This window comes from Misgurnus anguillicaudatus, chromosome 3 (assembly GCF_027580225.2).
Source record: "Misgurnus anguillicaudatus chromosome 3, ASM2758022v2, whole genome shotgun sequence".
Taxonomy (NCBI): domain Eukaryota; kingdom Metazoa; phylum Chordata; class Actinopteri; order Cypriniformes; family Cobitidae; genus Misgurnus; species Misgurnus anguillicaudatus.
This window is the reverse complement of record NC_073339.2, coordinates 7,636,881-7,663,204: the sequence shown is the minus strand read 5'-3', so window position 1 is coordinate 7,663,204 and position 26,324 is coordinate 7,636,881. Positions and strand designations below refer to the sequence as shown.

General features: G+C 34.1%; 3 protein-coding genes across 3 annotated transcripts; 2 read left to right on the top strand and 1 right to left on the bottom strand.

Annotated features, from left to right (window-relative positions):
• Positions 1-3,517: 3,517 nt before the first annotated feature.
• Positions 3,518-5,093, top strand: LOC129444049 (uncharacterized). The gene is made up of 2 exons (XM_055204395.2): positions 3,518-4,099; positions 4,346-5,093. The coding sequence occupies exon 2, from the start codon at positions 4,359-4,361 to the stop codon at positions 5,076-5,078; it is 720 nt and encodes a 239-aa protein (XP_055060370.2). The 5' UTR covers positions 3,518-4,099; positions 4,346-4,358; the 3' UTR covers positions 5,079-5,093.
• An 8,409-nt stretch (positions 5,094-13,502) lies between these two features.
• On the top strand, positions 13,503-14,933 carry LOC129444048 (uncharacterized). Its single transcript, XM_073860551.1, has 2 exons — positions 13,503-13,619; positions 14,212-14,933. Exon 2 carries the CDS (start codon positions 14,225-14,227, stop codon positions 14,756-14,758), a length of 534 nt encoding a protein of 177 aa, XP_073716652.1. The 5' UTR covers positions 13,503-13,619; positions 14,212-14,224; the 3' UTR covers positions 14,759-14,933.
• A 5,119-nt stretch (positions 14,934-20,052) lies between these two features.
• LOC129444047 (tripartite motif-containing protein 16-like) lies at positions 20,053-25,694 on the bottom strand. Its single transcript, XM_055204392.2, has 6 exons — positions 24,997-25,694; positions 24,819-24,914; positions 22,583-22,816; positions 22,341-22,494; positions 21,774-21,827; positions 20,053-21,305 (listed from the first exon to the last, which is right to left on the bottom strand). Exons 1-6 carry the CDS (start codon positions 25,579-25,581, stop codon positions 20,668-20,670), a joined length of 1,761 nt encoding a protein of 586 aa, XP_055060367.2. The 5' UTR covers positions 25,582-25,694; the 3' UTR covers positions 20,053-20,667.
• Positions 25,695-26,324: the final 630 nt, after the last annotated feature.

The following is a 26,324-nucleotide window of genomic DNA, read 5'->3' as shown; positions in this document are numbered from 1 at the left end:
ATTATCAGTCTTTACTTTTTTCTTGGAAAACATAATGGATAATAACCTATTTGGATATAATTGATAATTTTCAATGTCTACCCATGAGTCTTCATTAGTGTTATTAATAATGCGATCAATATAGAACATCTGGGCTGCCATCTGATACAATTCCAAATTCGGGAGGTTTAACCCCCCTTCCCGTTTAGAGCAAAACAATAAATTTCTATTTATTCTTGTTTTTTTTCCGGCACAAATGAAATATGTAATTATAGAATTTATTTCTTTAAAAAGTTTTTGGTGGTGTCAACTGGATACACTGAAACAAATAAATGAACTTAGAAAGCCAAATCATTTTTACCAAATTTATTCTTCCAATTAGATTCAACTTAAGATCTTGGTAATTATTTAGATAATGTTTTAAATTATTTTTCAATGTTAGAAAATTACTCTTATACAACTGTTTTTTATTTGCACTAATATAACAACCTAAATATTTAATTTCACAGCTTTGTACATTAAATTGTTTAAATACTTCTGAATTAATTTGTTTTTGGCCAAATGTCAGGATTTCTGTTTTGGAACTGTTCATTTTATAACCTGAAATTTTAGAAAATTGACTCATAATATTAATAACACTAGAAATTGAAATCTCCACATTCCTTAAATACAGCAGCATATCGTCAACAAATAAACTTAATTTATATTCATTTTTACCTAAAGTGATACCAGTTATGTTATCTGTCTGTCTTATTTTCTCAGCCAAGGGTTCAATAGCTATCGCAAACAACGCTTATTCACCATATCCCACTGCAGTCACGTAACTTTAGTCCCGCGCATGCGCTTCACAACGGACGCGGGAGAGAAGGCAATGCTGAATAAAGTCATAATTTTTAAACCAAAATGTATTTTCGATGCTTCAACACATTCTAACCGACCCACTGATGTCACACGGACTACTTTCATGATGTTTTTATTACCTTTCTGGACATGGACAGTATACAGTACTTAGATTTTCAATGAAGGGTTAGAAAGCTGTGTTCCGAAGATGAACGGAGGTCTTACAAGTTTGGGAAGACATGAGGGTGAGTCATTAATGACATTGTTTTCATTTTTGGGTGAACTGGAGCGGTGAATCAAATACTCAATTTTAACTTGATAATTTGTTATGTAAGAGGTCATCATACTTAAATGAACATCCTGCAAGTTTCAGAACGGATAATGTCCGTGCTACTGAAATATAACAGTTTTTGGCACCAAGCCAGTAGAACAGCCGAGTGAGGAATTCGGAGAAATATGATGTCAGAGTAGAATTAAAGCACCTCTCCCAACCCAAAAGGACATGTCCACTTTTGTAGCCCCACCCACAGCTGCGCGTGGCACACGTGTGGGCCAGGGGCAAAGCAAACCATGCAGTGTCTCAACAATCAGTAAACATGTCTTTAAAGATTGCCAAATGTAATCAAAATTACTTTTAAATACATTTTTCCAGAGGGACTTTTATTTTGACGCGGTGATCTGTAATGAGTAACCATGGAAACGGAGTGTTCAGTTGTGGAAGAAGCGTCTGGGAACAACACAGACGCTGTATACCTTAATTCAGAGGCTCGGAACATAACATGGTTAACGTGGTTAAAGTTTGTTTTTAAAGAAGTTACAGCTCCCGTGGGGAGTGTTTGTTTACTTTGTGTACAGCGGAATTTTTTTTACTTTATTAAAGATAACTGCGTTTCACTATTGCTTTGTTAAATGTCCTATTGTAACATCCGTGTCTAAACACGTATGTTTGACTGTTTTAATTTACCAAAAACATTAAACTATTAATAAAGGTGCAACCCTTAATAATACGAATGTAATTTAACGATAGAAATATACAAAGTTAGTGATAAGGAAGAACTTACCAGCCGTGATTTAGATTCTGATGCCCGCTTACTGTGTTGTAATTTAGGCAAGTTGTGTTTGAAAGGTCCAACACTCAACAAAACTTTTTTTATCATATAACTGTGGTATGTAACGTTACGTGTATGTAAGAGCAACCTCACAAGCACAATAGAAATATACAAAGTTGTTGATAAGGATTTATCAGCCGCGGTTTAGATTCTGATGCGCGCTTACTGTGTTGTATACGGTAATCTAGTCACGTCGAGTTTAAATTTTTGTTTCTACTTTACTATACGTATTGTCATTTATGTGTATCACCTTTAGCAACCAGAATCTTTTTTGGCTCAAACACATTTGTGTTCGGCTGCTATTTTTACACAGTAATGTTTTTAAAACAATTCGAATGAAGCTGCCAATCATAGAAGTGGGCGTTTACGTCCAGGTCTTCAATGCGGCCCGCCCCTTCAAATTAACCATTTCTCCAAAGAGCCACTAATCCATGTTACAAAATTACTTATTGCTTTTGATGTTTTTGAATGTAAAAAACACACGAACATCATAAGTAGACACCAGACAACAGTATAAAACAATAAAATCTACAAATTCACCAGCCCTTTAATGTTTCAAATTGACCCCGGATAGTTTTATAGCTAAATAACTTTAAATTTAAAATAAAATTGTAGGGGAAATAATGATCTTTTTATTTTTTATATACATAATTGTTTATTTAATAGATTCATTTCTATAAAAACGTATCTTTTGTAGCACATAAATTTAGTGTACATTTAATAAAAAAATAATAGTAATGAAAATAATATAACATTTATTTTATTTTTGTTATTTTTCACATATTAATAGTAAAAACTCATTATATCAGGTTTACAGGAACACTTTGTACACTGTATATACATTTACACTTTTATCCAAACTGACTAAAAGTAACTTCAAGTCAAAACGTATCAAGGAAATGTCAAAAAGTAGGTTTAAAGGTTTAAAAATACAATTAGGATATTTTTCAGAGATGTCAAAGTAGCTTTGTTTTGGATCAATTTGAATATAATATGAGGGTAAAAATTTTGAGTTAATTTAACTTAAAAATATTTGTTGACATAATAAAAAAAGCGCAAAGAAAAACGAATATTTTTAAGTTGAATTAACTCAAACTTTAAAGGAAACCAAGTAAACTCACTTTAAGTTGAACCAACAAATCATTTTTACAGTGTAGTACATTTAAATATTTTTTCTTTATTTACTTGGCTTGCCAAATCATTCATAAAAGAAAGTCAAAGTTTTGCCGATATATTTCACCATACACTTGGTTCATGTTTGTGTCTGTGTACCTACAATAATATGATTATATTGTCAGCCTGGTTTCGTTTCAATTTCCCAGTTAAATCTAAAACAAATGCTGAACAGCCTGTTCACATTTACATTCATTTATTTAGCAAATGCTTATAACCGGCACTTGAGAAATGAGGAACAAGGTCATCAATCATTGCTCCTTTCAGTAAAAGGAAAACTAAAATATCATAATGTTACGTGTCAGTCTCTGAACAATAATATGTTGTTTGCATGAGGTACTGCATCTTTCATAATGTAAATTGTTCTTACCTATATTTACACTGTTTTTTATTAGTTTTACACATTCCTGAAATCAACTAGATTTATTACAAGATTAGTTATGCATTTTTATTTAGTACCATGGTGCTGTTGAATGCTTTATTCTGATGGGTTGAGAAATGTTCCATGGGTGTTGATTATTTTTCTGTAAAATGCACCGCTAACCTGTCAAATGTCTTAAAATAACCACCAGAGCAATTTATGTGGTAACCGTGGTATAAGCTGAATATTTGACTCTGGTACATTATGACAATGTGGTAATACGGCACGAGGGTACAACACATTTCCACCTTGGCTGTGCATTATTTTCCAATAATTCCACGCCCCTTTGTCAGTTACATCGAACCGCATTGGTTTACAAAAACAGATTAATGTGTGACTTGTGTCATTTAGCAACGCAAAATAAAACACCTATTGAATACAGGATTTTGTTGCATTGAAAATGAAATTCGTTTCCTCTAATGATATGCTTGCAAATTTATTTAAACTGATGGCTGGTCAAACTGGTTGTCTGGTCCAGACTGTCTTGTTTTTTCAGCTTTCAAGTTTACCTTCATGGTACAGATAAACAGCTACCATTTCATTTCACTCTTGGATTTTGAAAGATCGGTGTGTGCAGGTACAGTTTGAGATGGTTTAACTACATTTTCTATTTGTTTGTATTATTTCTGCAAAGAAAGTATTATTATTTATTAGATTGTTAACAATTAACCTGTAGCCAAGCATGAATATATACTTTATCATGAGGATATTAGCTTGTTTAAACTGTGTCTTGACTTGAAATGAGGTTTGTGCTCTGTAATAGTTTGAGAATATTGCACATCATTTTTCACATATGTTTAAATGCACATTTTATCAAAAACAGGACCGTGGTAAACATGGTGAGAACACTGAATGAATTGTCTCAGCTGAAAGATAACAGGTTTGGTCAACCAGATCCCAGACATGGTCTCAGACTGCTGTGGTGGTTTGCCAATGAATGTAATTCCATTGACAACTATGGCAGAATGACTGCACAGTGCAACCCAGCAACTGGAGAATTTGGTTTCCGTCGATTCTATAACAGAATTGAAGATGATGAAGATAGACTTCTTCCCAACAACGTTACCCTTCCATACTATGAAGTGGGAAACCTGAATGACTCTGGCTCGCTACCTCCTTACGTTACTGTGAATCACAATAGAAACCATGCTGACAGCAACAAAGATCGCATTATTGTTTGCTACAACTCAGATCTACGCAGATTTGACAGGATTTATGTAACTCAGCACGCAGATCAGGTGAATTTTGATCAGAATCACACTTATCGAATCAGCCAAGGTCTCATAAGGACCATTGGAAGCATGGCTTTGGGAGAATTCCTGAGACAAACAAAGAATGCCGGTCCACCAGAATTGAATTTCCAACCTCAATCCCATCTACAGGCTCAATATGCATATCAGCCAATGGAAACAAGATCTTTCGTACAGCCGACATCATACCAGTACCAGTCCTACAACAGGCCTGATGATTCAGCATCCTTGTACATTTTCTTGTTGATTTGTGTTGTAATTGGATGTCTATTGCTTCTTTTTTTGGCTGCTAATTTTAAAAGATAATGTTTCCCCTTGTGGCTACTGCACGATAAATTTTTCAACAAAGGATGGATTTAAAATTTCATCTCTATTTCTTTTTGTTCAATATTTTGTTGTTTAATTTTCACTTTTTTGCAATTGCATTTTTATTATGTTTTAATATTGATAGCAAGGTTTGGTGAGCAATTATATGATCCAGGTTGCGGTATATTTCTAACTTACATGTTAAAAAAACTCATTTAATTGTATTTTTTTATATCAATAAAGTTAATCCATAAACAGTTTTATTTGTTTTTGTTAGCAGTTGTTAATTTCAAAATCAATGAATAATGCTTATTTAGCTTTTGGAATAAGACTAATAAACAAGATAGAAAGTTGTCCTGTTACATTAAAATATAAGGGATAGTTAACCAAAAACAAGTTATTGTAGGTTATCAATAACCCCTAGATGATCCATCATCTTGACCAGCTTTTTTAAAGATTTTAAGAAACACGTCCAAGCAGTTTACAAAACAACATCTACAAAGCAAAAGCAAAACAACAATAGTTTAATTAACTGTTATATATTTCAATTGATTTTTGGCAGGTAGTTATTTTTCCAACTACTGTAGCTTTGTTTTGTTAAGTTTATTTATTGTGAGCATAATGTTTTTAGTTACCTAAAAATATTTCCCAGATCCCTCCCAATAATTAAAAGCACAATGAAGTATTTAGTTTCTCTTTCTGTACGTATTTTGTTTCTATTCCAATCATGGCTCCGCCCACTAACAGTGACGCAAATAAAACCAGTTGCTGACGATTTCTCCAAACAGTCAGATATCCAGCTCACATAGACAAGGTAAAGTATACAAATTTAGTTTGCTTATTGCTCTGTTTTTAATTCTTTCATTGCATTTTGTCTAAAACAATGGTAAGTTTCAGCTCAGACTCAGTTCGTGGGAAATTATCTGGCAGATGGGAACCAATAAAACACCATTAAATCCTACTGGAATAAAACCCCAAACACATAACAAATATTGTAATGGTTTTATTGATAGTTCATGGAAACCATTAGAATTTGTTTTTTGAGATTAATTTTATTGAAGTATACATTTTTCAACTTAATGTTTTCTTATGTCTTTAAAACAGAATAGGCAGAAACATGGTGAGAACTCTAAATGAATTACTACATCTGAGAGAAACCAACTTTGGTCAGCCGTATCCCAGGCATGGTCTCAGTCTGTTGTGGTGGTTTGCAAATGTTTGTGTCGACATCGATCAAAATGGAAGAATGATGGCACGATACGATCCTGAAGATGGATATTTTGGCTTCCATGAGTTTCATAATCTTGAAGGTCTTCTTCCAGAGACTGATCTTGTATACTATGAGGTGGGCAACCTGAGCGACCATCACCACCATCTGGGCGCACTGCCTCATAATGTTTGTAGGAATTACGATCCTCATGTACCTGAAAGCAATACAGATCGCATCATTGTTTCCATCGATTCATCCGGCGATGTCTGGTTTGATAAGGTTTATGTGACGCAGCATTCAGATGAAGATGGGTTCAATGAGCTCTTCACCTATCGCATCAGTCAAGGTCTTATACAGATCATTAAAAACATGGAAAGGTCAGAATTCATCACAGAAACTAAGATCAGGCAACGACGGCGTCGCCGAAGATAGGAATGTCTCTATAAATCGTACATTTTAACTTTGATCATGATCATGTTTGTTGTTTCTGAATGACAATCTTGTCCAAACCAATCCCAACATTACCCATAGCTGTCAACATTGGGATTTGAAATAAGGGAAATTTCCCGAACGCTAACACCACAAACCCTCCCCCATACAATCAATGATACAAGGTATACACTTCAAAAAATTCATACATGTTTGTTGCAGGTTTATTGTATATTACAAAGTAACTCCTTTCTTTCTTCTTTTTTTGGCCTCTCTCAGCTTCTGATCATTTTGTGATGGCACAAATTTGCTCTTGATTGTCGTCATGATGCAGACTGTTGATAAAATCTGATTTGGAAATGAAATGGCCTGTTCTTTTTTTTCTGTCTGTCATTTACATATAAGTGTCTTTCGTTAAAAAGAAAGTATGTACATTTTAGTGCTTTTTGCCAGTTTTTATTACCAGAACTTGTTCAGTTGTGCAGTAACATGAACTCTTTTGCATTAAAAATAAACTTAAATAAGACAGACAACCATTAATACAATCAGTCGTGAAACTTATGCGTTGAATGTTAAATTTTTATATTGGCTATTATTTCGTATTCAACAGCTAGTTTTTGTTTGGTCTTACTGAAGAGATTTGTACAATAATAAGTGGTAGTAAGGGCTCGTTATAGTTTTGCGTAGGTCTTACGGTGTAGCCGCGACGCCGCAGGTTCTGCGTGTAGTATAATTTAAGTCTTTTTTCAATTAATTGGTTTCTGAAAATAAAAATTATATATAACCCATTCAATCTTTATATGTACAAACAATAATGGTAGTCATCAGTAACTGGAAATATCATTTAGATTCATTTTTTCAAAATATGTTAGGTCCTTAAGTTTCCTAAACTCTGAATCTCATATAATATTATTGTAAAAACCTGTTCTTGTCCTATTCATTTTCTGATTTTAAAACCATAAAACCGCCAGATCCACAACATGTAAAACTGATACCTCCGTAAATAACACAGTAAATGCATGTATAAAGGTATGTATGAATACCCATGTGATTTACTATGCACCTGCATAACTTGATTTTCTGTTCTTTTGTCTTTAAATGAAGGTGTGTCTTAAACACATAACTCACCGTAAAGAAACATTTAAGACTTACACAGAAGCTTTTTCAGACTATTGCTTTCCAACGCTCTTCAGAAAAACAAAAATATCAACTCATTACCGATTGCTAGATTTGAATAACTTAACACTTGTTGGATCAGTCTTAACCAAAAGGTATAATTTAAGATTTTTGTGCTTAAGAATAGTAGTTGACTTATACCTAACCCTTAACTTTACATTTTTTAACTTGCTTAACATTGCAATTATTATTACACTCTGATCACTTCTTCAACAGCTTCATCACAATTCTTATGAATCTTGCTTATTTTGGCTCTTAAGGCAAACTGTTAAATGATCCTTCATTCAAGTCATTTATGATAACAATTTTCTGCTAAATAAGTAAATTATTATAAATGTTTATGATCCTTGATGTTTCCCTTTTATTTTAGGTGAATGTTTATTTAAATCAAAACCAACTGCTTCTGTAAGACTGTCAACAAAGGTTTGATTTTGTGTAACATTGTTTCAGAAGCGAAAACAAGTTTTATCAATTATCTAGTTTCTATTTCCAATTTTGGCTCCACCCACTAACAGTGATCTGAATAAAACCAGTTGCTGACTTTTTTCTCTCTCTGTATTGTGTGTGTACCTTGCTCTCCCCTACACTTATTTTTATTAAAGTTAGGCTACAAAAGCTCTTTAGCCAACAACAGTGATTGTTTCATTGTTGTTGTTTCATTACAATTAACGTTCCCATTACAGTTAGCATTCACACAAAAGGTTCACTCTTAAAAATTCACAGCGATGCAATAGAAGAACCTTTTTTGGTTCTACAAAGAACCATTTCTTTTTTGTAAAAAAAGGTTCCTCAGAAGAACCATTTAGACCAGGGGTGGGCATTTCTGGTCCTGGAGGGCCACTGTCCTGCAAAGTTTAGCTCCAACCCTAATTAAACACACCCGAATGTCTTACCAAGACGTACTGAAGCTTTTGATTGGGATTTCAGGTTTGTTTGATTAGGGTTGAAGCTAAACTTTGCAGGACAGTGGCCCTCCAGGACCAGAAATGCCCACCCCTGGTTTAGACACAATAGGTTTCTTATAGCAGAGGTGCCCAAACTAGGAACCGCAGGCCAATGTTGGCCCATAATGACCTTTAATTTGGCCCGTCATGCCATGTGTGCTTGTGGGATGCTGCTATAAGATGATGTAGAAATCTGATTATTCTTATAATAGGAAAAGACAAAATGTTCTTAGAAGTTTATCAAAATAAATCCTATCAAATATTTTACTGTATCATTTACATTATTTCCCAAACAGAGTTTTCAAGAACATGATGAGAACCCTGTACAGTTTGTCAGATCTGAGAGATTCCAGGTTTGGTCAAGATCCCAGACATGGTCTTCTTCTTCTGTGGTGGTTTGTGAATGAATATGTTCATTTTAACTCCACTGATGGGCTGATTTCACTGCGTGACCCAGCAGACACAAATTCTGGCTTCCGACGATTTTATAACGCAGACAGAATCTTTTATAACACAAACCTTCCATACAAGACTCGTTATTATATCACTGATGCTTACCCGAATTTAAATTATGTTTTTGACTCAATACTTTTAGATGACAGCCATGAAGATCACATCATCATTTCAGTTTATACAAGTTGTGATGATAGGATCTGGTTTAATGACATTTATGTGATTCAGAATTTAGATCAGGGACATTTTGACCAGAATTACACCTTCTGCATCAGCCGACAACTTTTAAAGGCCATTAAAGGTGTGGACCGAGCAGAATTCTTCAAACAAACAAAGTACAATCCTTGTGCAAGATTCTGTGCTAAGTTTTATAAATTGTTTTTTGTTCTTTTATTTTGTTCTTTGCTGCTTGGCCATATAATGCAGAAATAATTTTTACTGTATTTTGATTTATTTATTTAGTACTAGTTTTGGGGAGTACAGTTGTGTTTTACTTGCTTTTACTTTTTTATCCAAACTTTGGAACAGTGTATTGACATGGCAAAAGTTTTTTCCCTGCTGCTAACATCCTCTGGTAAATTGTAATTGTAATAAATTGTAAATGTTCACACTGTTCCTTGTTTCATATATATGCCAAAACACATATATGCAAAACATGATTAATTTTGTTCAGTTGCATTATAAACGAATCAAATATCTGCAGTTCAAAGGTCATTTGTGTTGTATGCTGTCAGGTGTTTTATTAGATCTGAGACAATTCCTTCCTCAGTCTTCATGTGTGCTTAACACATCGCTGCAAGAAACTTTTAAATATTTTCAGCTTTATCATCTGACAGACTCCTGCACCCATCCATATACAAATGCATTACACGTTACTGATCATTTTGTTTTAATGACATTATTCTGGATTCGTGTTTTGTCACTATGTTGTCTCATACGATGACATGTTTGTCCTCTGGCAGCTATCGTAGCTTCTCTATGCGTTTCGAAATTGAGGTTGGTTGCAATTCACACTCTTACCGCTAGATGCCACTAAAACGCATTTAAGCATAAAGTTCAACTATTTTTAGGCTTTATATGAAGAGTTTGGTTCCAAAACGCGATAAACGCCATTTTTGAAAAAAATGAGTTACTGCCAAAATCAGCATTATATTAGGTCAGTAGTTAAAAGTAAATTCTTAATTTTACGCAAAATCCAATATCCGCCGTGTTATTCTGTCATCTTTTCTCCCTTTTTTCCCAAAATGCGATAAACGCCACTCCCCCTTTTTTACAGAACGCAATAAATCCCACAGCGCACCATTCACGCAATGTAAACAAATATGGCGGCGCGCTGAGTACATGGAGTCCTAGTTTTCCTCATCTACTTTGTGATCAACAAACAAAACAAAATAATACTTTAATTGCATTGATAAACCTGTGATGGTTTTCTGTGATGGGAAAGAAATGTAAGCCATCAGCATCTAATAATTTCCCTGAGAGGCACTCGGGAGACGGGTGCTTGTTCTCCCGACAGCATCAAGCTTCTCATGCTAACACATTGACCCCAGCCCAGAGGATCTTATGAAAAACTTTCCATAATTTTACTCAAAGTCAACCAAAATCGAGCAGGACCAAAAACATTTTACAGCTGATCGCTGTGAAAGACGTTAAACAAAGACGTCAATAACCGCAATAACAGGGTTCTTAATATGACAAAGTAAGTGCTTTGATTAATAACAATAATGTTTATATTTTTAATTAGTGTGTACAACTAGTCAACCAAATTAATATAACATGGCAAAGATGAATGCACATTTATATAGGCTATTGATTCAATAGATTTATAGCATTTTTAATAAAAACTTGTCATGGATTTATTGCATTTTGTGGAAAAAAGAATCAGTTTTTATAATAAATCTTTGAAAATCAAATTATGGATTTGAATTTTTTATGTTTTTATAACCTAAAGATGCTGTGTGAAAGTTTGTAACAGAAAATAGTTGTTTTCATCTTGTCACTTTCTTGGTATAGAAAACACGTTTTTACCAAAATTTGTCAAAATGGATTTATTGCGTTTTGGAACCAAACTCTTCATATATAAAGTATGCTTTGTATATGAATTACTAAAAGAAGTATACTTGTAAGTGTTCTACTTTATTACTGATTGGGACTAACTTTTTAGTTAATAAAACTTTTTTTACTTTAAACACTATGGGCCCTATTTTAAAGATCTAAGTGCATTGTCTAAATGGTCGTGTCCGAATCCACTTTTGCTAATTTAACGACGGGAAAAAGTGTTTGTGTGCGGAGTGCACAGTCAAAAAGGGTTCTTTTAATGAGTAATGGGGGTGTTTTGAGCGTAACATGCAATAAACCAATGAGAGTCTCAGCTCATATCCCCTTTAAAAGCCAGTTGCACTGGTGATATGTCTAATCCCTATTTAGATAACAGACTTTGTTAACTGAAAAACTAAGTGGAGGAAGAAGATCCCCAGTTTAAGGATAATGTTAAATAATTGTGTTGTTTTTCACTTGTTAACTTGAAATTGATATTTTTTGGATTAAAACCTTTAAAACCAGTTTTCTTTTAGTCACGGAAGTAAAAATAGCAGGCTTTTAATTGCTGTAAATGTATTCAATATCATAAAAAAATAATTTACATGTAAGAAAAGGTTTGTACTCTAAAAATACTTTATTTGTTACAGACAGGAGATAAAGAATTTACAAACGTGCGGAGAGCTGTTTCAGCACTCGGACAGCGCCATGTTTTTTTTAAAGCATTACTTGAAATGTTTCTCATCTCACCATATCCACAGGTACAGAGTCATCATATACAATAAATAAGTGTGATAGCATAAAAAACCATTTAAAAACAGATGCATGTTTAAAGCAAAGCATTTATTTACTTTCCAGTTTACAGATGAAGCAGCTCTTTTACGCCTTCTAACATCTGATAACCGATCTTCATTTATGTCCAAGAGACTCAATAATAATCTTTTACATTTCAATCATATTTAAAAGCTTTTTGTACTGCTGTGATTTCATGTATGTGATAAGCAAACCCGCGTTGTTGTCCCGTTTATAGGCACATATTTCTAACGCGCTCATTAAATAACAAAAAACATATTGCGGCATTGACTTTAGACTTTAGACCAAGTTTATGTTGGTCAATGGCGTAGTCTATTTTATTTGCCTCAAAATAGCAACGCGCCAACAATGCGCCTGAACACACCTCGTTTTCAGACTAGAACGCCCATGGGCGCAAAAATGGGCGCAAATGCATTTGCTATTTAAAAAACGTGGCACTAAAAGTGAAAATGATCATTGCGTCGGGTTGAAACTAGCAAAAGACACTTGCGTCGTGCATTTTGCCGGGTGTATGATAGAGCCCAAAGTTTTTAAAGGTACAAAAAGGTCCACAGTATATTTAAGCAAAGTATAAGTATATTTTTAACTTTTTCCCCACCATTAATGTGTTATTTCGTCAATTAAAAGAAAAACGCTTCAATATCAATAACACGTTTTTACGGCAATCCATATTTCCGCTATTATCCACCAGGTGACGGTCTTACACAACTTATAAAACACTGAAGCATCCACTAAGGCCAAACAGTAAAAACTTTATTGTTATTAACATAACATTATTATTATCTTTTATACCAGAAATGATTAAATAATAATCAAGTTTCAATATCAGTTTCGTTTTAGTGAAAATATACAATGATTAAATCCCATTTTGTTTTTATTAAGGAAAGAAAGTCATATGGGTTGGGAACATTTGGGTGAGGAAATGATGACAGAATTTTCATATTTTTCCCTTATATGAATATGATTCAGTACATCAACAACATTATAAATAATGGATTTTTAATGTAAGCATCAAAACAAAATATGCTACAACATTGGTATGCACGTAACGCATATAAATGAGAAAAGGCTTATTTCTCAAACCCTAAACAAGTTTCATGCTATTTTACCATAAAGAAAAAAGACAAACAGTAAAATAAAAAATAATTGTAAGCAAATCCATTTTTGCAAAACCAGCTACAAAAAGCAAGTTTTGACAGGTGCTGTATATATTTTATATATTATTATCCTGTAGTATATAAATACACGCCAGTTATTTATTATTAATTTCTATGTTTGTGTTAATTTGTTGTGAGTTTACTGTTTTTAGTTACATAACAGTATTTTCCAATAATTAAAAGCACAACGAAGTATTCCGTTTCCCTTTCTGTACGCAGTTAGTTTCGGTTTCCAATCTTGGCCCCGCCCACTAACAGTGACGCGAATAAAACCAGTTGCTGACTTCTTCCCCAGTGTAGATACCCAGCTCACATAAACAAGGTAAGGTATGCGCAGATTATTTTGTGTATTATGTTTGTTTTTCATTCTTTATTCACACTGTTTTTATTACTTAATTGCATTTTTGACTAAAACAAGGTAAAATATCACCTCAGACTTCGTATTTGTCATCGTATTTTGTGAATTATTCACACATTTCCTCAGATTAAATGTGTGGTCAAAGTGCTGCGGTAAAAGAAAAATGTTTTGCATAGCAGAGCAGCGAAAAAATGTCAAACGTCAACAAAACGGCTCATGAATATTAATTAGTAGACATACCGTAACAATAATGAAGTAAAATTTTACTTGATTATTAAGTAAATCTCGCTCTGGTTTGAAAAAAAACAAAGTGCTTTATTATGTTATATCTGGTTTTCATTCATTTCGTTTCAAAATCCCTGCTAAGAATCAGTGGTCTCTGTGCAGAGCAATATTTAGATTTTTTATTTCTTCTTATGGTTAACAGCTGATGATTTCTAATGCTGTTTGCTATAAAAACCATTGGAATTTGTATTGTATATTTTCAAATAAAAATACATTAATTTAGATTTTCTTTGTTTAACACATTTCTTTTCTTTTTTGTCTCCAAAAACAGAACGGTCCGGACCATGGTGACGACACTGGAAGACTTGTCTGATCTGAGAAACACCAGGTTTGGTCAGCCGTATCCCAGGCATGGTCTCAGTCTGCTGTGGTGGTTTGCAGATGATTGCGTCGACAGGATCAGCAATAGAGGAAGAATGATGGCACGATACGACCCTGAAGATGGATATTTTGGCTTCCATGAGTTTCATAATGCTGAAGATCTTCTTCCAGACACTGATCTAACATACTATGAGGTGGGCAACCTGAGCAACCATCACCACCATCTGGGCTCACTGCCTCATGACGTCTGTAAGAATTACGATTCTGATGTACCTGATAGCAATACAGATCGCATCATTGTTTCCATCGATTCAGCCCAGAATGGTGATATATGGTTTGATGAAGTTTATGTGACAGAGCATTCAGATGAAGATGACTTCAATGAGATGTGCACCTATCACATCAGTCAAGATCTCATAGAACTTATTAGAGACTTGGAATGGAGAGATTTCATCAGACAAGTTGTAATCAAACCGCGTCGTCGTCGACGAAGATAGCAAATCTCTATCATGCAGATAAATATATTCTGTTGGTTATGGAACAACAATCTTCTCAATTAAATGAAGTAATTTCACATTCCCAAAACTTTTACCTACACTATCCCAAATCTTACAATTATTTACCCCTTAAAGTTACTTGTATTCTATTTACTACTACTTTCCTACTTTTTTCTGTTTTGACAGTCATTCCACAAATGTATTTTTCCTTTTTCATTATTGTTGCCTCTGATGGCACAGAATTGCTCCATACTGTTGCAAACTGAAGATGAAATAAAAGCTAGTTTTAAAAACATGTTTGTCTTTCTACTCCATATTTTTGTTCTATTGTGTATATTAGCATAAATGCAGTTTGCCACATTTTATTACCAGAATTTGTTTTCCTCTTATGCACAAAGATAAAATGTTTGCATTTATTAATTCATGTATAAACACTATGGCAGCTGACCATAGTACTGTACAAATAAAAAAAAACGTATTTAATCAGTCATTATAATGTCGTGACCATACATTTATATATTGTTACATTCATGCTCCAAAATATCTATTTGGCTAGACATTACTTCAAATTTCATAGCCAGATTTGTCTTATTTGAGAGATGAAAACAGTAATATGTTGTTTTCTATGGTTACTGAGAGCAGAATAAAATATTATCGAATCTTTAAAATATCATATCAATTGCTGTGTCATTATACTCAAAAACAACTTAAAAAGTCATTAAGAGGCAAATATTAGCATGAAAACATGTTTATGTTCCATGAATTGTCTCCTGTGATATGTTTGTTATCCATAAAACAGGAATCCACATGATAAATTGAGAAAATATACTTTAGGCATGCATGTTATAATATCCTTGTAATTTACTAAATATGTTTCTGATCAGCCTAAGTTTCTATTCTTCAGCTTTTTAAAGGGGGTGTGTCTTACAACACATACTCTGATTATGAGCTTCAAAAAGACTAATTGATAAGTGTTTTACCTGGTGTACCATTTCACCAGTGAAAAAATATTTTAGTAGCCAGTTATAGGCTATTGTGTTTTCCAATATACCATCTGCATCTGAGAAAGAAGAAACATAAGTTTCGGTTTCCAGGTTATTACATCATCCACAAAACACAATATGAAACATGTCAAATACAGGTAACGTGCATATTGCTTCTATACAAGGTACAGTGCTTCATTGTTATTATAGGATAACAAACTACCAACGCGATAACTGTACAGGCTATGTGCAGTTAAATGCAATATTTTTAAATAAAGTACATGGCCTTTGCACATAGTTTTACTTTCGTTTTCCTGATACTGAACAAATAAGTTACGTGGTTTTCTTGTGAATTAGTATGATAACATGCCTGATAGGTTTGTACATGTTAAGATCAGTCATGGGGTTTCTCATATTAGGACATTAATTCCTTCAATAGGCCTATTCATTGACTCGTTTATATTGTCCAGTTTTCAGGGAAGCGCATTATTCATGTTCCTCAGCTACAAACAACAAGGACACTTAATAAACTATTTTAATATCATATATCTCCACTGGATTTGTATTTATGTGTGGTCGGATCTGATGTCTCACGCTCAGCTTGAATAAGGTAAGCAGTAATGTACAATGTTATTTAACAACAGTGTCTTCGTTAGGACCAGGTTAAAAAAGCACGAATTGTTAAGAGCATTAGTAGGCTATATTTTAGCACACGTTTTTGTGTATCGTTAAAGTTAACTTATATCAAAATAAATAGAATAACATTGGTAACAGTTTACAATAATGCTGTATTTCTTAACGTTATTTAAAAGCAATTGCTAACATGAATTAACAATGAGCAATACAGTTGATCAGCTTTTATTAATTTTTGGTTAGTTAATGTCAATACAATTGTTGTTAACAGTTGCAACTTTTGATTTAAAAAAGTTTAAGTAAATGCTTATTTTAACATAAACTATACATTAATAAATTCTGTAGAAGTATTGTTCATTCTTAGTTCCTGTTTGCTAATACATTAACTAATGTTGACAAATACAACCTTATAGAAAAGTTAAATTATTTGCATTCACGTAGTTGGGATTTCTACAATGTAAAGAATTGTGTCATATTCCTTATAAGTCACATATAGGTAGTCAAAACACTTTATGTGTGCCATTAAATTTGAAGACATCAGCTTTAACTTCATGTCTTAAAAACAAAATCTATGTTTAATATTTTCTTCTACTGATTATTTTTTGTTTGCCTCTAGGATTCTGCTGTAGGATGATGTTGAAATCTGATCATTCTTATAATAAAGGTGACTGATAAACGTCTTGGAGTAAAACTAATCCTTTAAAGTATTTAACGGTACACTATACAGATTTGTCAGGAACATGGTGAAAACCCTTTACAATTTGTCCCAGCTGAGAGATGCCAAGTTTGGGCAGCCAGATCCCAGACACGGCCTCAAGTTGTTGTGGTGGTTTGCCCATGATTATGTTGATATTGACTCCAACGGTCTATATACACGGCATGACCCAGCGGATGGACGTTTTGGCTTCCATCGATTCAATAACGCAGAGAGAATTCTTCCCATAAACCATCAATACTACAAGACAGGCAACCTGACTCACCCTGACTTACTTCCTGAATATGTCACTGAATATTACACAGGAAATTCAGATACCAGCAACACAGATCGTCTCATTGTTTCTGTATGTTCAAGAAATAATGGTAAAGTCTGGTTAAATGATATTCATGTGACTCAGCACTCAGATCAGAGACGTTTTGACCAGAAACGCACCTACCGCATCAGTCTTCAACTTATAAAGGATATTCAAAACTTGTATCAAGCAGAATTCCTTGAACAAATGAAGATTGATCAGAATTCTTGCAGAGTACAGATTGAACCCACTGACGACTTAACTCATAAGCAACAAAGTTCACGCAAATCTACTTTGGGTGATTGTTGTGTTATGCTGTGTAATGTGCTATGTTGTTTAGTTTTTTTGTTTTTAGTACAGCTGGTTGTTTTTTTTATCTACAGATTTCATGTATAGTCTAAACTTTAAAGTACAGAATATTTTGTTAACATTTGATAACGTTTCAACACATACATGCTTTACCAACAGGATCACAACCTTTTATCCTGACTTATGTGTAGTGTCACCAAATGCAAGACTCAGACTGCAGAATAAATGGATCAAACTGATACTACACAGTAGCCTCTTTCACACAGTAATTCTGGTAAATTACCATGAATTTACCAGAATGAATTTACCAGTAAATTAAAAAATGTGCTGTTCACACATGCCGTGACGTTCCGTCTTTTTACCAGTAAGACATCATTCACACATCAGTATCAAAATACCGGTAAACTCGGAGAGAAAGCGGAAGTTACCTGTGGCGCGCGGCCGGCGAGCTCCGTCCGTGTCGTATTTGTAAACGGCGGGTTATGACTTAATATCCACGGTCCGTATTTTGTTGTTTTCACATCTGTGGCAAACGGTCGCGAAGTTGCTCGTGACCAAACAACATTGCGTTAGGCGGCGTCAAACGGAACCTGTGCGTTTGCACATTAGGCTTCACAGATGGTGTGCAAAGGACGTCGGCAATTTGGCAATTAGATGGTTAGCTGTTTTAAACAACTTTGGTGAAGAAATGTGGATGTTAACTTCAGTTGTGCTCGACTTTTAAGCAACATGTGTGTGTGGAAACGTCCGTAAACAGTCTGGGGGAAACCGCGTCACCTGTATAAAAAACTTTCTGATTGGCCCGCCCGATCTGTCAGCGCGGTCTGACGTCATCTAAATGCCGGTAATGCTATATTTTTCGTTCACACACAGCGCTTACCGGCAAATTACCGTTAATCTTACAACCTGTCTTACTGGTAAATTGGGAGCACTGATTTACCGGAAAGGTTCTGTTCACACATGACATGTTAACTGCAATTTACCAGTAAATTACCAGTAAAGACTGTATGTGTGAAAGGGACTATTCTATGCTTTTCATGTGTGAACAATTAATACATCAGGAAACAGTTCAGCACTTGTCAGACAGTAGCCTCTTTCACACAGTAATTCTGGTAAATTACCATGAATTTACCAGAATGAATTTACCAGTAAATACAAAAATGTGCTGTTCACACATGCAGTGACGTTCCGTCTTTTTACCAGTAAGACATCATTCACACATCAGTATCAAAATACCGGTAAACTCGGAGAGAAAGCGGAAGTTACCTGTGGCGCGCGGCCGGCGAGCTCCGTCCGTGTCGTGTTTGTAAACGGCGGGTTATGACTTAATATCCACGGTTCGTATTTTGTTGTTTTCACATCTGTGGCAAACGGTCGCGAAGTTGCTCGTGACCAAACAACATTGCGTTAGGCGGCGTCAAACGGAACCTGTGCGTTTGCACATTAGGCTTCACAGATGGTGTGCTAAGGACGTCGGCAATTTGGCAATTAGATGGTTAGCTGTTTTAAACAACTTTGGTGAAGAAATGTGGATGTTAACTTCAGTTGTGCTCGACTTTTAAGCAACATGTGTGTGTGGAAACGTCCGTAAACAGTCTGGGGGAAACCGGGTCACCTGTATAAAAAACTTTCTGATTGGCCGCCCGATCTGTCAGTGCGGTCTGACGTCATCTAAATGCCGGTAATGCTATATTTTTCGTTCACACACAGCGCTTACCGGCAAATTACCGTTAATCTTACAACCTGTCTTACTGGTAAATTGGGAGCACTGATTTACCGGAAAGGTTCTGTTCACACATGACATGTTAACTGCAATTTATCAGTAAATTACCAGTAAAGACTGTATGTGTGAAAGGGACTAATAATGTCTCAATATGATTACATTAGATAGAAGAATTAAAATACAAACGCTTTGCTCCATTGAGTTGGTAAATATGTTTAAACAGGTGAAAAATAAAATGTGACATTCTGTACTTTTGTCTCATATTCACATTTTAATGTTTCAAAATTTCTTGGCTCCTCAGCAAACAGAGCAATTTTGTCTTTATTGCCCCAATATCTATGCAGGGGACTGTAGCTTTTATTATGTAACATTAGATTTTTATATAATTATTATATAAAAACGATTTATTATAAAATGATTTATTTAAAAATGTAAAAAGAGATTTATTTTTAATTCAAGTAGTGTAACTGATTATGACAATTGCATTCATATTTTTTGTTGACTAAACTTTTTTGTTGATTTATTGTATCATCATAAAACTACAAAGCTGTGTACATAATCACAGTTGTTACATTTTTATTTAATATATAGTCTACATGTATACATTTAAAATCAAACCCACAATCTTTGCACAATACTCAATATATGACGGTGTCACTTTTTAATTTTATGAAAGCTTCAAGTGTAGTTAATTATTTGTCATGCTATGTGCCTTTTTCCATTAAACAATATACAACTTAATACAATTTTTACAGTCAGTCATACAATTCATGTCTCATTTTAATAGGAGAAACCTGAAAGCCAATGAACGAAAACATTGATATGTTTAGAATTCTTTAAACAATATACAATATCACATAATATATTTTCTCTCCAATATATTATTTCATTATGCATTTCTGTCAAGAGATCCTTCTAAAATTAGTTTCTTTATTCTGTTGAACACAACACAAAAGAAGATATTTTGATAAATGATGGTAAGCAGACAGGTGACTTTACCCACTAACTTCCATAGTCGGAAAAACAAATACTATGGAAGTCAATGGCAGCTGTGTGCTTACCATTATTTGTCAAATTATTATATTTTGTATTTAACAGAATAAAGACAGGTTTAGAACAACATGAGGGAGAGTAAATGATGACAGAATTTTCATTTCATTGGGTGAACTATCCTTTTGAAGATTTGCATCTGCACTTACTTTGAGTGAGTTTTTAATGTATTATCCATTTCTGAACACATAAAACACATCTCTAATGATATAATTGGTAATCATGCCACAAGTAAAACTGAGAAAGTACTGTGCATTTCACTTGACTTTTATCTTTAATGCCTTTTACAATGCTCCAATGAGCCACGTTCTCACTAAAATGACACAGTCTAACATATGAACCATCAAACACCCAAAAACCAGGGTACAGTTCCTCAGAAAACTTGGCCTTGATTTGGTGGATGAGGTACATTGTGGTATCAGACACGTTGTAGAAGGACAGAGTTCCTGCTGCATAATCCAGATAAACTCCAATTCTTTGGAAGACTTTTACATGAACATCAGTTTCTTTATAGTTATGACAGACGTAGCTCCTGGAAGGGCTACAGCACAAACTCCATGACTTTTCATTATGTCCAAGACCCAATTGGCTGCCACATCCTTGTCTGAAAACCCCTTTATATGCGACTGCTATGTAGACCTGTGGACCTCCCCATTCAACTTCCCAATAGCTGCATTTACTCAAACCCTGCATGCAAAGAGCCTGAGCTAAGTATGAAAATCTCTCTGGCATAAATGTGTAGTTGTTGTCACCATCTGTCCATGTCAGCTTGCTGTTATTATCACTCAGGGTGAGATTTTTATGAACAGTTTTGGGGTCCAATGTCAGAGGTTGGAAATCTGGTGAAGTAATAGTTAGGTTAGAGATGATCAAACATTTGCATCTTATTTGTTGAATTAGCTCAGTTTTAGTTTACAAAAATCTATTCAGTGTCCATGCTGCAGGGCCAGCCTATTGGTTAGAGAGTCAGGCTTGAAGACACATTTTGAGTATTGCTTACTTGACCATATTTACAAAACATTTCACTTTCACTATACACTTTATTTACAAATATGGACTTGAATGTGCATTTATTTTGAAAAGGTTTCACTGTGTAGTGTTTTCAGCTTTTGTGATCAATATGCTCCTGTCTCTAAGGTGTTAAAAGTTATTAGATTTACTCATCATATCATCAATGGAAAAAAAAAACATGAAACTAGCACCTGTTGACAAAAGACAATTGACAAAAATGTTATGATTTCTCTATAAAATGTATGTCTACTGTTACTGTTTGTGTGTTGTATTTATATATTTATAAAGTTACTTACATCTTTGAAAATCTTTTCTTATTACTGGAGCTGAAGTCTGAATTAGCTGGATGTCTGTTATTATTTAAGAAAGTTATAAGGTGATCACTATAACGATATACTGTATACCATGTCGTAGTAGAAATGTGTAGACATACTATAGTAGCTATGTGTCTCTGGACCGCAGAGCCAGTCATGAGTCGCATTGGAATATTTGTAGCAATAGTCAACAATACAATGTATGGGTCACAATTATACATTTTTAATGCCATAAATCATTAAAATATTAAGTAAAGATCATGTTGATATTTTATAAGTTATCCATCAAGAATATAACAAAAATGTATTTATCATTAGTAATATGTGTTGCTAAGGACTGCTTATTTATTAATCTTTCACGTGATGTATCTTAATGAAAAAAGAACCTTATGGTTTTGTGGTCCATTAGTATAAAAAGTATTAAAGTCTGAAATTGTTTTTGTAATGATAGCAAATTTTAAAAAGTCATACAGTAAAATTTTACCACCATCATAACATGTTAGATTGTAAGATCAGTTACTGTTAAGCACTACATTTGTAGACTGTTACCTGTTATGGATATCTTTATATCATGCTTGCACAGCTGTGCTACTTGAGTTTTCATGTTAGACACAGATTTTTTCATATCTTCAAAGATAGATGCATTGACTGTGATATTTGGTAGAGCCAGAAACTCGAATGCTGCACAAAGTTGAGACATTCTCTAAAGAAAACAAATACACAAATAAAGCCCTAGAGTTGAAGGAACAATGCAAATGATTAAGAAAAGACTTTCAGTTTTGTGATGTTACCTGGAGGAAGTAGATGTGGTCCTCAGTGCACGAAAGCTGCTTCAGTTCATCTGCTCTGTTTTTATACACAACAAGCTCCATCTGAAGTTGCTTCTGAATGCTGTCTGATCTCTGTATTTCTTTCTGCTCTTTTTCTTTAATCATATTTCTGATCACAAATTGTTGTCTCCTAATGTAGCTGATCAGTTCTTCACAGGTTTTCTCATTGTCTTTCTCCAGAGCCTGTGATGACTTCTATAAGTATACATACATAAATGTCCAATTTGGCATTAACTGGATTTACCCACCAAACTTATTTAAATGACCATTAAACTGTACTTTGTATTTTGTCAATAAAAATAATGTGAAGTGTCTATATGTGCTTCATTCATTTGTTTTTCAAATGAAACAAATACTTAAAATACTCAGAGCATTGCATAAAGCTTGAATATGCAACATGGCACATACATGTTTGTGCTTATATTTGTCTGCATTTCTAGCTGTTCCTCGTTCCTTCTAACCTATTTTGCACGCAACCCTTAACAGTATGGAGGACCACAAGAGTCATGCAAAATGTAATAAAGAACTTCATGGTTTAATAACTACCTGGACAATAAAAATAGCAATTAATAGATTTGTTTAAAAATTCATTAATGAATCTAAAAAATAAATAGACAAAGTTAGAAAAAAAATGTAACATTTTATTAGGCAATAAAAATGAGATTATAAAAATAACATAGAAATGAAATATTAATCCATTAATAAATAATTCAAATTAATATAACAATTTATAAAAACAACATAAAATACTCAATAAGTTCATCATTTTAAATTGCATTTATAAATTCTTAATTAAATAATGGAATTTCAAATTGTATTTCAAAAAGCGATTTAAAAAGAGAAATAAATAACTGGATTTATAAATTGAATTACAAATACAGGTTTAAATTAGGCATTTAAAAGGGCATTTCCGTTTGACTTTTCTGTTTTCATTTCCCCGTTGGTTCTCCTTGTTCTTTTCGCTGTTGGATTTGCTTTTCGTGTTGTCCTCTCTATGTGGCTTTTCTTTGACTCTTTGGGTCATCATCTGAGATCTATAACTCTGCGCATGACGTTCAATCAGTTCCAATATGCGAGCTTGTTACATCCTCCTGGCCATAGCTAATTTGCATTTCTCATTTGACCATTAGCAAGGACCCAAAGAGTCACGGAAAAGCTAAATAGAGAGGCTAAAACGAAAAGCAAATCCAATAGCGAAAAGAATAAGGAGAATCATTGGGAAAATGAAAACAGAAAAGTTAAACGGAAATGCCCTTTTAAATGCCTAATTTAAACCTGTATTTGTAATTCAATTTATAAATCCAGTTATTTATTTCTGTTTTTAAATCGCTTTTTGAAATACATTTTGAAATTCCATTATTTAATTAAGAATTTATAAATGCAATTTAAAATGATGAACTTATTGAGTATTTTATGTTGTTTTTATAAATTGTTATATTAATTTGAACTATTTATTAATGGATTCATATTTCATTTCTATGTTATTTTTATAGTCTCATTTTTGTTGCCTAATAAAATCTTACATAAATGATTTTTTTTATAACTTTGTCTATGTATTTATAGATTAATTAATGAATTTTTAAACAAATCTATTAATTGCTATTTTTATTGTCCAGGTAGTTATTAAATATTGAAGTTCTTTATTACATTTTGCATGACTCTTGTTGTCCTCCATATAACAGAGCTGACAATTATCTCATTTGGGCATGTGGGTCAGAAAGCTGTTCTCAACCATGATAAGTACAACAGCTAATAATATAACAACAAATCATTGGGAACCTTTGGAATAATGTAAGTACACAACTGCATTAAATATATCACACTGTTTAAGTGTTTTTTATTAAAATATTGTATTACAAAAATCTTACATATTGTGGCTTTAATCTATTCACAAGTTGATTTAAACACACAAGTTTGGGAAAGGACAATTTGATATTTTCAATTCACATAACCTGCATGTCCCTGGACTGTGGAAGTAACCTGGAGAACCCGGAGTTAACCTACACTGACACAGGTAAAACATGCAAACTCCACACAGAAAGGTCACCTGACCCAGCAAAGACTCAAACCGGAGACCCTTCTGCCAACTGAGTAACTATCCCGTCCCAAAATACGTATTATTGTAAATACATGTACCTGAAATACCCATCCCTGCCTATACATATGTTTCAGTTCCTTACAGTTACCAGACATTTACCTTAAAGTCATATTTAGCCTTTTGGAGTGTCTTCAGTGTGTTTTCTGTTTCCTGGATTCTCTGGTTAACTTTCATTTGTATATTATTTAGCTGCTCCTATGACATAAACCAGATAATGTGTGAGTTACTACTGTTACAATAACGTTGATATCAAATGTGTGAAGGTGTAATGTATTACTTGCTGTTTATGTCTTGCTTCCCAAATCGAGGTAATATGGTGTCCATTGTGTTTCCAACTTACACAATCTACACACACACTTCTCTGATCTTCGCAGCAATAAGCATCTTTGAGTTTGCGGTGATTTTTGCAGATTTTGTCTTCAAGCTTACCTATGACATTGATCACCCTGTGCCTATTTCCTGGGTTCAATTCATTGTGAAGTTTAATGTGCACTTCACAGTAAGACGCGAGGCACACCAGGCAGGTCTTAATAGCTTTGTATTTTTTTTCAATGCAGGCATAACACTGTTCATCATCAGGTTCAGCCGGTTGTCTACTAGCTGAGTTAGAGCTCATCTTCCTCATTCTGTCTACCATATCAGCAAGCATGACATTTTGTCCAAACACTGGTCTTGAAGAGAACTTCTGCCTGCATAAGGGACAGCTGTATACTCCTGTGTTCGCATCTCCATCCCATTTGCGCTGGATACAGCTCTTGCAAAAACTGTGTCCACAGTTTATAGACACAGGATTGGTCAGAAGCTCCAAGCAGATTGGACATTTAAACTGATCCAGCTCAACAGAAACCCTCAATTCAGCCATTGTACAACACTCACTCACAGTGACTGTGCAGAAATGAACTTTCACTTTAGTTTCTCTAGAATGATAGGTTGAAAGAGGTGTGGCTTTTTAGAGGATTGGCAAGTTGAGTGAATTTGTGTGTGTTAAACATGATTTTCAAGCTATATAAAACGTACACAGAAGAGCAAGAAGATTTCAGGTCAGGACAAAAAAACTTGACCAGTGACAGTTTGGAAGTGTCTAATCTAACACGAACAAATAACACGCTTGCAAGTATAACTGACCTCACAATCAACACAGCAAAATGTAATGCCACTTAATAATCTTAAACAGTCTTAAATAATTTTAAATAATGTAAATGGACAAACTGCTCTACAGAGTGTGTTTCCTTCCTACGTTATCTCAGACGACGACATTGTCATGATTAGAGTGAGAACTAAGCCAAGCGCAGACAGATAAACAAAGATGACTTTATTAATAAGTAAACAGAAATAAACAGAGCCCACGTGGGAGCAAAACACATTAAACAAGCAACAATGACTAGGACTGACTAACACTAAACTTGAATAGACTTTGACTAACTAGACTGAACTTGACTAGACAACACAACACAATAACAACATTCAAAGGACTTGACTTGACTTGACACCGGAACAGAGCTAACGATTCCAGACAGAACACAGAGCACAAGGACCTTAAATAGGGGTAAAATAATTAGGGGAACAGGTGACAAGGATTAGTCAATGAAGACAAGAGGATGACAA